This window comes from Glycine soja, chromosome 5 (assembly GCF_004193775.1).
Source record: "Glycine soja cultivar W05 chromosome 5, ASM419377v2, whole genome shotgun sequence".
Classification (NCBI taxonomy): Eukaryota; Viridiplantae; Streptophyta; class Magnoliopsida; order Fabales; family Fabaceae; genus Glycine; species Glycine soja.
The window spans coordinates 37,583,325-37,600,065 of record NC_041006.1 but is presented as its reverse complement, the minus strand read 5'-3'; the positions used below and the strand labels follow the sequence as shown (position 1 = coordinate 37,600,065).

Genomic DNA, 16,741 nt, shown 5'->3' with positions numbered 1-16,741 from the left:
TTAAAAATAGTAATTTTTAATCAATCTTTATTTATTTTACTATTCAACTCTAAAGTAATCAGGATTTTTTTCCCTCTTGAATTGGACCATTAAGAAAAAAAAAACTAATGCATTTATACCCCACCCGAGTCTTATTTCTATTTATTTATCTCTATATGAACTGTTGGCTTAATTATCTCATCAATCACATAAATCTTTTTTTCCTAAGAAACCTGAATACATAATCTCATGTTCCTCTTAAAAAGAATCATATGTTCACTTTTTTTTATAAAAAAAAATCAAGAATATAGAGATGAGTTGCAAAGAGAGTTTAGAGTTTATTTGGTGGCTAATATACGAAAAGATAGGATAGTTATTTTACAATTGTTGTAAAGGTTTTTTGTTTTGCGCGGATATGATATGACAGATGTATTATCCCTTATCCTATATCTTGTAATAGAAAATAATACATTTTTCTTTGATAATTTCATTTTAAACCAAAATATTGTCACTCATAAAAATATTTTGCGGTCTTCTCCAAACAAAAATATATATAATTTGCGCCTTTTATGATATTTGTTTATTATCCATATATATACACACATAATTTTCATACCTTCACTCTCTCTACTCCCTCGCATTCAATTTTGTTTGAATATTCTCTTTTCATTAATGGTAAACTTTATGATACAAATTATTTTAATGATAACTGATGATAAAAGTTATTTTTTTAATAGTAATAGAAATAATTATGATATAAAATACTTTTGAATTAATGATGACATAAATTACCATTTTTAATCAATTGAATTAGTTATGATTTTATCATAATTAATTTGGTTACTGCTAAAAAAAATTGTATCATAGTTAATTCAATTATTTATTATAAATGTTAACTTCTATCATACCTAATTTAATTTCAATGAAAATAAAAATTATTTGTATCATATTCGATTTCTATTAAAAAGAGAAAGTTATGTCATAATTAATTAGATTTTTTACTACTATTAAAAGGTATGCATTGGCAAACTTGGCATGTGATGTCATGATGATTTTATGATGTACGAGCAACTTCCTTTTGTCTATGAATAAAAAAAAAGTACGAATCAAAAACTTCCTTCTATTTTGAGTTTGTTGCTCCCAGCTTATCTTAGTGGAGTGTCAACTCCTCTTTTATTTTAATGTAATTTCTCTTCTTTGGCCCTGTTGAACTGAAAAAAAGGCATTTTTTTTAAGAAGAGTTATTTTATATCTAAAATTAATTACAGAACATAAATGTGTTTTTGTCGTGTATTGTGCATAACTAAAATGCATTTTCATTTTATATGGAGAATGCATCCCTTAATTTAATGAAAACATTTATATGGAGAATGCATCCCTTAATTTAATGAAAACATGTTTTCATTATGTATAGTGTACACCAAAATTGTATTTCCATCAAAGGTGTATAAAAAATGAGAAATAACAAACAAAGTTTTGGGTGTTAAAAGGAAAAACTAAGGTGGAAAAAGCATTTTCTATAATTGGGTTGCTGCATAAATTATGATATAAAAAACAGTAATGTACTAGACCAAAACGCACGAAATAGCTATTGTGTAGCCGTGTGTGTTTCAATTTCTGATGTGCAATGCAATTATTTAAAAAATAATAATTTAAAATAGTATTAGAAACATAAAATAACATTTTTTTTTTCTGATTCTAGCCGAGATTTCCTACTAATCATGAATGCCCTCTCACAAGTGCTATGACACAAATAAAAGAGTCCTTTATGTTTGGTATATCTTCTGAAAATAGATTCTACAATTCGATTATGAAGTTTTTAGAAGGTCCCTAAACCAAAAAAATTATTTGATAAGAAGGACACTTATAAAATAAGCAAAAAATGCTGCCTTTCAAATACAAGGAAAAAAAAACTTGCAATTATAAGTGGGCTTTACATTATTTAGTTGTTATCACTACCCTAAGGGAGGAGGGGAAGGCCTGGAAGACTTGAAGTTCGATTGAAGTTTTAATAAGAAATATTGGCTAATTGCTGAAAGAAAGTCAATATGAAAGGGAATTGTGTGTCATGCCATTCATACTTTTAATACGAATTTTCTTTCGTACCAAGAAGCATTTTCGAAATAATTATTATGTTTATAAAAATACTAAAAAAATTTATCAATATAAAGACGCGTGAATAAGCTAAAATTATTGCCTTTTCTAGATTAATGTTTTCTTGGATTTGTCCCTTGACCGGTAGTAGTATGTTGTGTTTTGTAGTGTAGTGTAGAAAGGATAACTTAATGGATGGGTTTTCTTATGAAAGGAATTTTGTTGGTATATATGCTCGTGTTGTTATTTTCTGCTTGGTACGTGTTTCTCCTTCCTTCCTCTTATTCCTCATCTTAATTGAAAGGTTAAAATTGGATACTTATTTCCTCAACTGAATATTCATTTTTTTAATGTCCATTTGTTTTTAAATAAATTCTAGGTGTAGTAATATACATCGTCTAACAATAAAAAATAATTTTTGGAGCCCTAGAAATTGGTATCAAAATTAAAAACAAAATGCGAAGTTAAAAATGGAAGATTAGAAAACCCGAAACTAGAATCACACATGGACACCTAGCAAGTCCTCGACAACATTTTCCATCTTTGATGGTGGCTACAAAGGTTGAACACTTGAGAGGGTAAGGGAGAGAGTGAGAGAAAAAAAATATAAAGATGTAAGGTAAGGAGTATTTTAACTCGTAATGCATTACTCAAGCTCAATTGATCAAAACGGTGCCCATAAAAAATAAAATATAATGTCACTCAAGGTTAATATACTCTATACTATTGCCTTTTCACTTCTCAACAAAACTAAAATACTTCTTTAAGTTTACTCACTATATGAAGTCAATGAATTATTCAACAGTTACTACAATCCCCTTAAATATTATAAAAGAATAATATAAATAGTGGAGTAAACATGGTCACAATTGTACTTTGAATCCACAATTCTGTTTATACAAGACCTTTATTATCGCTTGCAATGTGCCTGAAACTTACCCAGCCTAATGACTCATATTACAAACTAGTCCTACTGGCAAGGCCCAGATATTTCCACTGTAACTGGGTAAGTTACAGCAATTTTAGACCAAGGTGGAAGGCTTGAAATTGTAAATTTACACATGATTTAGATTTTAGTGTCAAGAGTTGGTAAATGTACACCTTAACATCTTATGATTGAAATGTGAATTGTATAGCATTTACAGGCCAAGTTATAACTGTGCTAACAGTGGTACCTGGCAGTAAAGGCTATTTTGCATCAGAGTGGGTTGGTAATCTTCCTATAACTATAGATGCCCATGTAAACAAAAAAGTAAAGTTTCAAGTAATGAAATGTACACATTTGTATTGGATATCCATTATAAGAAATGAGTTTCAAGTAATGAAATGCACCGTAGTTTAACTTTGTAAAACAAAGAAAGTACTTTGCACCATAATAAGGAAAATACATTGTTTCATTGTTGTCAAAACTCAAAAGGGCAACAGTCATAATTGAGTACAAATTAGCCACATGACATGTATAACTTATACAGTTATACAATACAGTGTTACTGTCAGTGACATAGGCCTTTTCAGTGGATTTCAGCTTCAGTCATTATGTCAATGAGTATCTACTCTCTAAACACACTTCAAGTGGAACACCAAATACTTCCCTTGCCTCATTGGAGATGAGAACAAGGCATCAACCAGGAAAAGGAAATTCAGCCAAAACCAAAGCAGACACACACAATTAGCAATTGCCAATAGAAATAGAATCAATTAAACTAAGGAACCACCAAAATTATTCACACTCTCTGTCCTGTGGATACATTAAATAGCAAGGTTCTGAAATCACTTACGCAATTTAACATAAATTCATGCAAGGAAATGTAGGGTAGCTTAATTTCGATAGGGTAGAACCAAGCTTTGAACATAATCATCATGGGAGAACAGCGGCACTTTGTCGTTGAAATCTTCAGTACGGACTATTCTATTATCTCTCCGATTATAGAAAATGTATTGGGAACGCGGGTAGTTTGCCAGCAACATGACATCATCATTTTCAAACATACACAAAGGCGCTGCCAATAATTGCCAAGGTGGAAAGAGTTGAACAAGCTCAAAACTCATATTCAGCCACGGAGTCCAAGAGTTTTCAACTCCAAATTCCCTCATTAGCCAAACAACAAAACGGGTTCTGACTTGCTCCTGACCATGATAAAGACACAGGCAACCCTTCAAAACCCCAAGACTAGGGTTATCAGCATGTTCAGAAAGACCACCAGGCAACAACAAATACTTATATGTCTCCATGTTTAGATCATACGAAAAAATTACCAACTGATTCACGGTATCGGTTTCCCAGCGAACTGCTAACCAGTTAAGAGTGCCACTCACAAGCTTTCCATCGCGTCCTCCCCAAAGTGGGAAATCAGGGCAAGTTACAGTTACAGTATTTCTCCAACAAGTGTCAGTGTCACCCAAGCAGTGAACTCTCACCTCCCAATTGTTTGTTTTAATGTCCAAAAGGAGAAGCACCACCTTGTAAGTGTCACTCAAATCATCGTAACCAAACCCAAAGCCAGGATCATGATCCTGGGATGAATGGAAAGTTAAGTGAGACAAATTTAGGGACATGATCCTTGTGGCCGGGTTCCAAAACCGGACCCGGTATTCTATGGATCCATGTCTAACAAGAGAACGAGAATGATAAAGCAAGGAAACCAAGCCATTGCAGGAACCTATGAAAAAGTATCCGGGGTGTAATTGGTGGCAAGCATCATCAACAGTGGATGATGGGTTCTCAAGTAAACCGTGAATAGAACAGGGTCCGATGAATTCGTCAGACAGATTAAGCATGCTATCTCGGCGGCACCTTAATAGGAGGTGGGTGTTTTTGGAAGCCCTTTGATTTTGAAGGTGCAATTTGACGAATGCGGGATGGAAGATGAGGGAATTCCAAGACTTGGAAACGCACCTGAAACGCATCAGAGATTTCACTGGAACCCATGTTAGAATTTCCACTATCAGGTCCTCACTGAGTATCGCTGCCATCTTTGTTAGAATAGAACCCTAGGAGACCGGAACAAATTAGGGGTGGAATTACACATTAGTGCTAGATCTATGCTCTAGCCTATTATGGATTTTATATATATAGATTAGATATAAACAAAGTATTGATGATTTGTTATATTTTATTTGATAACTTGTTTTTCTTGCAAGTATTCTCTCTTGAATGACTAATTTTTTCCATGTTTAGTAGAATTTCAACATTGATTTGTCACGTTATAAGATACGAATGACAAAGATGAGAAAATAAAAATTAAATAATATTTCAAAAATATGTACTACAAAAAAATACGATTCTTATCATAAAAACTAGATTTTAAACCCTTCGATTAAATCATATTTTAAAAAATATTTATATGTAGTATTTATATATAAAAAATTATGTAGATTAATAAAAATAATTTTTTAAAAAATTTAGTAGCATATTAAATATAATTATATTAAAATTGATAAAAATAATTAATTACATTTTTAATTGATAATTATGAAAAAATGTAAGCAAGTTGAAATTTATTATGATTTATTCTTTTTCCAACTAATATTAATGATGTAATACTAATATTAGATGTATAAATAAAAAAATATAAATTATATTCTTTTATATCTGTATTTAGTTTTTTTAAAATATATTTATATAAATAAAATTATCAGTTGTTAAAATATTTAGTAATATATTAAATATAATTTTATTAAAATTGGTTTAAGAAAATAATCCTAAATTATAAGATAGTTAAAATTCCTATTATTGAAATTAAATTTTTTATTTATTAAATTGAATATGTATTGTATTTAAAAATAAACAATAACAATAATTAATGTTATTCAAATATAAATATATTTAGTTGTATATTATAAAAATATTGCATTAATAACATTAAAAATTCATATTATTTTTTCTTCAGTTCATTTTAATTTTTTAGTTTTATTTTTTTTAAATATTGCGGGTTCACAAAATACACGTGATACCTTACATAGCACTTCAAGACATGTATATGTGTTTGTCCCTTAACACTCGGACTTCTTAATTGACGTGTGTGTTATCTCTAACATCTTATGTTTAAATGTATGTATTTGAATATCTTTATATATTCGCACGTAGTTAATTGGCTACAAAGTCACACACATTATTTACAAAGTCACACACGTTATCTGCAAGGTACAATCATCTATTAGTTTTTATCTTTGACATTATTTATAAGCTAGCTATTATCTATAATCCGATAATTATCTGTAAAGGCTATAACGATCCTTACAAACAATGACCCACTACTCTACTCTTCTCGTGTAAATGTCAGGTTCCCTCGAACGCTCCGCATATTACAAACACAACATTCACATTTACTCACACCTCGGACTTTCGACACTTATATGCATATACTTACTTATTTCTCTTAACTTATATTCTTATTTCAGCGTCAAAGTCCTTTTTTTGCAGGTCTTCCCTCTTGTCTTCTTAACAAAGACACCTTTCTAAACCAACTTGTAAGGTATGGGACCCCACATTCATCGTGTCAATCCTAATGTGCTCAATTTCTAGATTTTGGTAAAAACAAATATTTTCATGAATTGAAGACATATTTCATCATTTATATTTTATATTAATTAATTGTTGGGCTTTTTGTTAATATTATAAAAAGCTTACATGATTTATTCATTTGTAGGTTTTAATTTATATTCAACTAAAAAAAGTATACTATATAATTTCTTCTTCCTTTGACAGTTCTTTTTTACCAAAAGGAGTAAATGTTTTCGTTATTTTCCAATCGGGGATATGTTATAAAAAATGACCCAAAAAGGAGTAAGTCGTAAAAGTGTTACGATTTCTGAGTTAAAAGTCGTAAAATTATTTATAACTTTAGTTATTTTTTTTTTACAACTTTAAAATCGCAAGAAATTTTTATTTTATTTTTTGGTTTTACGACTTTAAAGTCGTAAAGCCTTTTTTTTATGGTTTACGACTTTAAAATCATAAACCACTTTTTTGCTTTTTTTAAAAAAATGTTTAAGTTTTTTTTTTCAAATTTATAATTTTCTTAAGTTTTTAAAAAATTATTTAAATGTATAATAAATAATATTAACTTGACTTATTATTAGTATATTTTTTATGATTTTATTTGATATGTTATTAATTTATTTTAATATTTTATTATTTAAAACATGTTATATATTTTTAATATTGTTTTATTTAAATATTTTTGTTCATTTAAAATTTAGATAATCTATTAATAAAAATACATAATAAAATTAAAAACAACATAATCAATACATTAGTATAAAATAATAACTAAAAAAATAATTGAATATGTATAATAATTTATCTAACTAAACCCTAAATTAATAATATCTAAACACTAATTAGTAAAACATAAAATAATAACTAAACAAAAGTAAGTTAACATGTATAATAATTTAATCTAACTAAATCCTAAATTAATAATAACTAACCCTAATTAGTAAAACATAACTATACGAACGCGTATACACCAACAACATGCCATCAATATATGGATATATATAAAATAACAAAATGAAGAATGAAGTCGTGTGATCTTCCACTACTTCAATAATTCAGTTGGAGCAGCGCCATCCATTCTTCTTTGATGCTTCAATCTTGACCATTGAATCCCCAACAGTGAAATTGTAGGAAGGAGCATGACTTTGAAGTCGTTTGTTTCTTCTTGACTTCTTTGCGCGCGAATTTGCAGTTGCTTGGTCTGCTGTTTTGGGCTATTTTCATTGCATAATGCACTTATATTTTTGCGTTTAATGCAGAGATTAACATGCAGTTAAAGTGATACAAAATGCTGAATAAGACTGCACCATTTTGGTTTTACATGGAGCTTATTTAATGCAGTGTTTTAATGTGTGCACATGATATCTCCTTTTAAGTTTATTAAGTATTTTTATTAATAAATTATATAATTTTTAAATGAATAAAGATATTTAAATAAAATAATATTAAAAATATATAACATGGTTGAAATAATAAAACATTAAAATAAATTAGTAACATAGAAAATAAAATCATAAAAAATATATTAATAATAAGTCAAGTTAATATTATTTATTATATATTTAAATAACTTTTTTTAAAAAAATTATAAAAAAAGAAAAAAACCCTAAAAAAATTATAAATTTGAAAAGAAAAACTTAAACATAAAAAAAGAAAAAAAATGTTTTACGACTTTAAAATCGTAAACTATAAGAAAAAAGGTTTTACAACTTTAAAATTGTAAAACTAAAAAAAAAATTATGACTTCAAAGTCATAAAAAAAATTAAGTAGATAATTTTACGACTTTCGTGAAAAAAATAAAAAATCGTGTTATAACCTCTAACTCATAAATCATAACACCTGTTATAACTTATCTCTTGTAGAATAATTTTTTAAAACATACCCCCATTAAAAAAATAACGAAAATATTTACCCTTTTTTGATAAAAAAAAAAGTAGCCTTTACGGCAGTATGAGAAAATGGAGTAACAAAAATCAAGTTCACATTTCATAATTGTGATTTAAATGTGCAATACCATAATCTTTTTTATTTTTGGTAAATCTGATGCTTTGTTGTTTCGAGACTCACATATTTTCTAAATTAAAATTTTTTGAAAATAAAAATTATTTTCAAAAAATAAAAACACAAAATGAAAATAGAAAAAAAAATTAAATTAAATGAACCCTTAAATTTCTTAAGTTTTCTTCCTTTTTAGCATGAAATTTATAAAATTATACAATGAAGTTATATTACGATGCAGAGGGCAATAATTATATTTGGAAATGCATATTATTAACTTAGTTAACATTTTTAAAATTATATACTTACTAAATATTTCTTCTCTGATAAAAAAATACTTAATACCATTTATGTATTCTGTAAAAAAAATATGATTAATCTATGCAAATTAAGTACTCGTTAAATGTAATTAGGTCCCTTTAATCTAATCAGGTCCAATTAACGGATATGCAAGAATCTGAGTTGAAAACATATGCTTCTAACTTGATTGCTTTGTTTAAAAAAACTTAATTATTTTTTAAAATTATATAATAAATATCATTAATGGATCAATTTAATTTCTCATTAAATGTAATTAGTTGCCCTTGAATTGATTTTGATTTATTTTTATAAAAAAACAGACATATATTTAATTTTTTGGCACATAAATATTTTTTAGTTTGTTTGATAAAAATTCCACTAAAGTTTATTTGATTTTTAAAATGGAAAATTATCATAATTTTTTTTATAATTTCAAAATCAATGTAAAACAATTAACTCTTTTTTGAAAACCCAATTCATGTGTGTAAACAAACAAAAGATGGAAAGGATTAAAAGAGACGCAATGAGAAATCACAATTATGAACTTCCACAATTAAAAATGAACCTAATGAACTCATACAAGCATTGAAATAAGACATACTCATGACATAGATGATACCACATATAAAAACACACACAAAGAATAAAGACGTTCTAAAGAAAAGGAGAAGAGATGAAACACGTAACAAAAATCTTTAAAAAAGGATGAAGACGTAAAAAGAAAACACAATAAAAAAAATGTTTATAAAATACGAGAGTTTTTTCATTATTTGTTTTCTCTCTTCTGATCAAAGTTAATTCTTTCTCTATGCTTATTTTTCTTTTCTGAATCTCCAACACTATCAATTAATCGCCTACCCCACTGCTTTACTTTTTTCTATGTTCAGATTAAGTATTATTGTAACACCTGAAGAAAAAAAATGCACTATAAGGATTATTACTCAATTTTAGAGATAATGATGATTACTCAATTTCAAAGATAAGAATGATTACTTAAATTTATTCACCAACTAAACAATCATTTTCCTAAATTCAAATATGTGTATGCACACAAAACAAAAATATGTAAGATAAATGAAATACAAATTCACATAAAGAAAATGCCTCACGAGAAGAGGCAAAAGTAACAAAATGTTTTAGTAAGATAAATAAGATTCAAATTCAGACCAGGAGAATTCACAAAGAGGATGCAAAAAATCATGAAATTCAATGGAGAGATGAAAGAAAAGATTATGTAATTATTGAGGAGGGGAGGGTGAGTGGAAGAAAAATGTCTTGAACTTGTTAGTCAAATCAATGGCCTCTGTGGACTTAAAATCTCAATCTAATAACTCACAAATGTAAGTATGATGTATATTTATTGAATGATATAAATTAAAAATTTGATCCAACAACTAATAAATCTTAAAGCTTCTTTTACATATCAAATCTATAATTGTTGATAAATTAGAATTTTGATATGACTAAGTTCAAGTTTACTTTACAGGTAGTATATAGATAGATGATTACTCTTCGACCTTACAATTTATTTTATTTAAATCTAATGATTATAACAAATAACTATTATTAACTATTAAATTTTAAAAAAATGATAAAGATGAGAACAACATTAAATGAGTTACTCAATTTAATCTCTCCTATTTTTTATAGTGTTATTTAAATAAAAAAATAATAAAATAACATTACGTAGTAAGAAAATGTCCCGTATATGATTATAAAGTATTTTAATACCTAGAGGATAATAATTTGGAATATAATTTTATAATTATTTAATGAATTAAATAATAGTTATTGATAACAAATACTATATTCTTTATTTTATTTCATTTTATTATATTAGAGTAATTTATAATTATTTATTATTATGGAAGTTTTAAAGAAATATTGCGGATTTTGTCATTACATTATTTGACTGTTCTTTAGAATTATAAATATTATTTTATTATTACGTCTAATTTTTATGTAATAATTAATATGAATGTTTATATATATATATATATATATATATATATATAATTGAGTTTTTATCATTAGTAAATTTAGTTTTCTTTTCATAAACAATATTATAAAATAGTGATATAGTTGAGTTTAACGTGTTGATGCAGGTAAAAAAATTAAAATGTTTTTTTAGTTACAACTTTTTTTAAAAAAAATATATAGATATAAAAGAATCATATAAAATGTATGTAACATTTATTTTTTCAAGTAACCCGTGCAGGCGAAGGGTGGTAGGACAAATTCTAACGAAAGACGGGATTCATTTCAATATCAGCAAGTCATGTGAATCTTATTTATCTATCTATTAATCACTGAACAAAAACAACTATCAATATCCATCACCAATCATGGTTGAAACTTCTTCGACTGTCACTAGCAAGGTAAATAAATACGATTCAACCAAACAAAACCCCAATCTCTAACCTCTCTACAGAACCAAATACAAAGAAATGCTCACCATAAAAATCTCCCCTACCAAAGGACAATATTTGATAAATCACTTCAATTTACATTTTACCTGCATCATGCGACACCCTAACGCTACCTACCACACACCACCTACAGTGTTGTACAAAGCTAGAATGAAGCAAAAGTGGGATATCCAAAGCAGGTATTATTGATATTGTGATATACAATAGATCCCCACTGTCTAAGGTATCATCATTTCTGTAGTTTAGGATGCCCTATCTGATGAAGTTTGATCATTTTTATTAGAATTGATATTGATATTGGATTGTGATTTGTCAGCTGATGCCACATCATCATTCTGATTCTTGTCTTTCTTTGAATTCAGAAACCGACCACCACATCCTCTTGGTCTTGTCAGTGCATGCTTGTGTCGAGATTCATGCAAGTATGGCTGCAAGATTTATTATAAGAACAAGTACTTCCAGAGAAGAGAAGCAGGCAGCTTACAACAATAACAACGCTACTTTTGGTGTCATTAGAAAGAACTATAAAGATGCAGAGAATGATATACCTTCCTATTCCTTATAACTTTATTTTCTGATTCAGCTTTCGCACGGTATTGTCTACGTCTTAATATACCGTGATATTGTTTTGCATTGACAAACACAGGCTCCTCAACTGCATCAGTTGGCAGAGGAACACCAGCTTGCTGAATTCCCATTAACTGAAGATGGACCTGGCACAGGATAAGGCTTAATAATTGGAGGATCAGAAAAAGACACAAGAAGCCACTATAATATTAATAGAATCAACATTAAAGAATTAGAGCAAACCATTGGCTGCCCACTATAGGCTTGTGGGGGATAAGGTTGTGTATCATAGGGAGCAAAGATGCTTCTATAGTAAGGATCTGGATATGGATACACATGTGGTACCTTCAATTAGATAAGAAAGTAACATAAATTAGTACAATGCATAAGAAATTTACATTTTAAAATCAAATACCAAGAACAATTCTAGTGCAAACAGTGATTCTGAACAAACTTTAATATCACATCTAAATAACAACCGACACCAGTACTCACTCGGGCAATTATTCATTTACCTTCAATATCCATGACAAAAAACTCTGGTTTCTTAAAAATCAACCTTAATTCACCAAACACAACCTCTAAAGAACACTTTTTTATAAGAAAAACTTCAGATTGCATCATTATTTGCCAGACCAGAAGCCTTAAGTTTTCGCATGCCAAAGTAGGTACTGATTAAGAAATTCAATTTTAACTATTACACGATCAAGAAATTTATGGCATCCAGAACTCCTTTCATATAATAGCTACTTTTCAAATTAGCCTGCTGTGGCAAATTAGGAATGCCACCTTCACGGGGAAAAAAAATTTAAGAGCCAATTTATTCATGAATTAGAGGAAGAATAAACCTGGGGAAAATTTTCATCATGATTTGCTAATATTCAGAGTCAATTTGCTTCAATGACAAAACAGCAGCAATGTGTGTCTATCTTATACCTACAACAGCCAAGACACATTGGATGATATACAATGGCTATGGCCTATATAAAACAAAATATTCCTTAGTATTTCTGGAATTGATTAAATATTAGGACGCTGATTCAAATTAGACTGATGATGTCAAATCATTGAAGAAATTTATATTTTGTTCTTCCAAGACAAAATCAGAAGAGAACTCAAAGAAACTTGAAGTTCATACCATTGCATGCCCAGTTCCAAGCTGGCCAGGTGCTGCATACTGTACATTGACATTCTGGGTACTAATACCTGGATCAGATATTCCATTTACAGATGGGGGCTGCATTGGTGATTCTGACTGCTGCTGTCCATCATCTTCATTATCTGGATAGACATTTTGCTACATAAGTTCAGACAGTAAATTTGTGCTTGGGATGGAGTGAGGGAACAAGTGAAATGCTTCAATAGTTCAATTTAAGAAAAACACCAAATTTCCAATAGGATAATAGCAAAGAAGCTCAATAAAAAATTAACACTATCTTAAAAACGAACCTAGTGTTTTATAATGCATGAGCTGCAATCAGAATGCAGAAGCATATATCACAATAGGAACACAAACTCCAGATTTATGTTGAGTTTGTAAATACAGAAGAAACAGTGATTGTCAAAAAACATTAGTTTGAAGTGAATTTTTCTGCCCAAATCTCTCAACTACCAAACATGTGAGCACTTATAATTTCATTCCTTTCATCTTAAATTTACCTATCTTCAACTTAATGCACACTTTTTTTGCTAGAAAATAATTTCCTCAGCTACATAACAAGATATTGCTTCAAACTCCTGCATTCTAAAACTAATCCCTTTATGAATTTTTAAAAAATTAGCCTGGATGAGGGCTAATTCAATAGATCAGTCAAGAAAACAGAGAATCATAAACAAAGGTGGAAAAAGAAATACAAAGGAGAGGGAAAGCAACATAAATATTCTCAAGCAATAGATACAAATGACTCTTCATTTCTTACTAAGTCAGAATGCAAAGGGGTCTTATGTTCAAAGAGACAACTTTAAGGGGGAACTGATATTTTCACCCCATACCATGAGACAGGGAAATAGATAAAGCAGAAATAAGAAAGGCGAGTAATCACAATAAGTAGATGAATATGAATAATACCTAAAGACTAATATTATCTAAAGACTAATATTATCTAAAGTCTAAGCCCCTCCACAGTCCACCCTCCAGCGAGACAGAAAGAGGAAAAACATGAAATAGACATTTTGGCTTCACTTGTTCCAGGTATTAGTATTGTAGTACAGCTATAGCATGTAATATCTTAAAATGTGATTTGAGCCTAATTCAACTTCAAAAGTTAACTCATGGGGTGAGGGTTGCCTCCCACTTTATATACTCTGTCTTGACACTATCTCTAACTGATGTGGGACTTGGGTTTTTTTCAATACACCCCCTCACGTCCAACACTTTTTGGTTTGGTACGTGGATAATATGGTGGGTGACCCTTTTTGATGAATCTTGGATAGACTCTGATACCATCTTAAAATGTGAGTTTGAGCCTAACTCAATCCTAAAAGCTAACTACTCATGGGGTAAAGGTTGTCTCCCACTTATATACTCTATCTTGGCACTATCTCTAGCCAATGTGAGACTTAAATTTTTTCCAATACAAATATATGAACACATTCATAGTTATTAGTTATTACAGTTCACCATTTTCACACAGTGAAGTTTAGAGTCTAGAGTACACTAGAGTTGCTGAGGGCTAGGTTCTACTCTAATGAACAGCAAAGCAGTAACAATACATTGACATATTTTGTAGGTCAGACGGGTGGCCAGTGCAGGAGTTAGGTAAAAACAAAAATGGTTACTGGATTAGAGGAGTACGAGACTTATTAAAGTTGAAATAAGTTTTGAAGTTCAAATTATGAAGATAAAATAAGATACTTTAAGTTTAAAGATAGTGTAAGGTGAAGCCATGTGTAATAACGAAAAATAAAATAGCTAGAATATATTGATTGCAGTCCCTAGGCAAGACATACAAAAAAGATGCTTCTCAACGCATGATTAAAAGTGAAGCTAAATGTCTATTTCATGTTTTACCTCTTTCTGCCTTGCTGAAGGGTGGACTGCGAAGGGGTTTACACACAACATAATTGCAAAAGAAGAGGATGAAGATAAGGCATAAATCATTTTATGCAGCTTCTGTGCAAGAGTATGGGTTCAATGACTTACATGATTAAAAGATACATAGGCAAACCCAAAAGCTAGGGAGCTATAGATCTATCACACTGAGTGGTCAAAATAATTTTCACAAGGCAACTAATACGGAAAGGGTAACATCCAGTGTAGTTCCCTATGAATTGTAGCCAAAGATTAAAAGTTACTAGACAGTAAGAAACATGAGTTTTATGCAAATAAAGAGTTTAACTTTCTGTTCGTGAAAATTGTCATTTTTTTTTTCTTTAAGAAAGGTGTTTTTTACTATTTCTTATGATTTTCACTAAGGAATAATTCCAGCACACAAAATACAAGATAAAAGAAGATTTTACTACACTCACAACAGTAGTTATTCATCTTTTACATCTTCAACTTTACTAATTTCTGTTGAATAGAAGTTTCTCCATTAACAATTCCATTAGACTGAGACAAAGCTATTGTTGTTGTAACAATCCCATTAGACACAAAAACACCAATGATATTGCTCCATGTGTTGTTATTTGTTAACTAAACTTGAAAGATGCGGGTAATCCACTCATTATAAATGGAAAAGTTACAGTAAAACAATAAAATGGATCAAGGATATTGCTCATGTAAAATACCAGTAAGGTCGTGAGCAGAGGTCATGTTTCGTGAAGCACGTAACACTGTCCAAACCTGGAACCATAACAGAGATTGTTAACAGAATTTAGAAGTATTTCAGGTGCATTCTATACAGATAAAATAGAGTGATAGAAACAGAAATGAAAACTAAAACACCAGAAGCCAATAGTATATACATATTGGTTATACCATATGTTAACATATATCCACAAAGCCAGAATATAGAGAGGTAAAAGCACATATCCAAGTACAAGTGACTCAAGGGTGAAGGAAAAAAATTCACATCCCAAGCACAAAACCAAAATCCACGTTCATTCTTCACAATAAGTTTCAATCTGATTAAGAAAAATGAGGGCATAGTTAAACCCAATTTCAATACAAGCAGAGAAAGGGATAACGGAACATTTGAATAGCATCCTAAACAAGGGAATTCCATTAAGCCAATCGAAAATAGGAAAAGTGAATTAGTTTCGTGGTTCCTTGAGGTGAATTGGAGGGAGGAAAATTAGGGTTTAGAGATTGGAAATGAACCTTTGCAGTGCAGCAGCTGAATTATGTCGTTGGTTTGAGAGAAAAGTCGGTGTTATGTTGTGTTGTGGGTACACACAGGTACTACGCTGAACCCTCCCTATCCGCACACCAAATCATTATTTTTTATGATTCCACCTAAGTGTAATAATTTATAATACCCCTTCATCCGATCTTGAATTTGGAATTGAATCAATTTTTATACTACCAGTACAAGGGTTTAAATACTTTTTTTTCCGTGATTTAATGCATTTTTTTATTTTTGTTTTTGTATTTTTTTAATTATGGCAAGATGTGTTTATTTTTTTCATCTTTAAATTTATAAGTGTTTTAGATAAAAAAATTTACTGTTTAATTTTTTTTAATATTGTAAAGACAAAAAATAAAATAAACTTATTTTATCAATTTTTATTTAAAAAAAACGTTAAATTTTGGAAAAAAAGTATTTAAACCAAGAGAGCAAATTACATCGTTAGGCTCCGATGCCACAATTAAAGTAACTGGGTGAATTGTGGCCGTCGCAATGGGGTGCTGGGTAACAAGAAGGGTAGTAGTGTCCTCAGAGAGGTGCAGGAAGCAACTGCCTACAAAAGCCCGCAAAATGGCATCAAGAA

The 16,741-nt window shown here is 29.5% G+C and overlaps 2 protein-coding genes across 4 annotated transcripts; both read right to left on the bottom strand.

Annotated features, from left to right (window-relative positions):
• Positions 1–3,410: 3,410 nt before the first annotated feature.
• On the bottom strand, positions 3,411–5,136 carry LOC114413002 (F-box/kelch-repeat protein At3g23880-like). The gene has a single exon (XM_028377146.1). The coding sequence runs from the start codon at positions 5,044–5,046 to the stop codon at positions 3,892–3,894; it is 1,155 nt and encodes a 384-aa protein (XP_028232947.1). The 5' UTR covers positions 5,047–5,136; the 3' UTR covers positions 3,411–3,891.
• Positions 5,137–11,133: 5,997 nt separating this feature from the next.
• On the bottom strand, positions 11,134–16,273 carry LOC114413001 (nuclear transcription factor Y subunit A-7-like). 3 transcript variants are annotated; one of them, XM_028377144.1, is made up of 6 exons: positions 16,131–16,273; positions 15,599–15,653; positions 13,008–13,150; positions 12,113–12,214; positions 11,851–12,015; positions 11,134–11,730 (listed from the first exon to the last, which is right to left on the bottom strand). In XM_028377144.1, the coding sequence occupies exons 2-6, from the start codon at positions 15,621–15,623 to the stop codon at positions 11,545–11,547; spliced, it is 621 nt and encodes a 206-aa protein (XP_028232945.1). In that variant the 5' UTR covers positions 15,624–15,653; positions 16,131–16,273; the 3' UTR covers positions 11,134–11,544. The 3 variants fall into 3 exon arrangements, with proteins under 3 accessions (XP_028232945.1, XP_028232946.1, XP_028232944.1); XM_028377145.1 differs by lacking the exon at positions 16,131–16,273 and adding an exon at positions 15,789–16,111 and having other exon boundaries at positions 13,008–13,166; XM_028377143.1 differs by lacking the exon at positions 16,131–16,273 and adding an exon at positions 15,789–16,111.
• Positions 16,274–16,741: the final 468 nt, after the last annotated feature.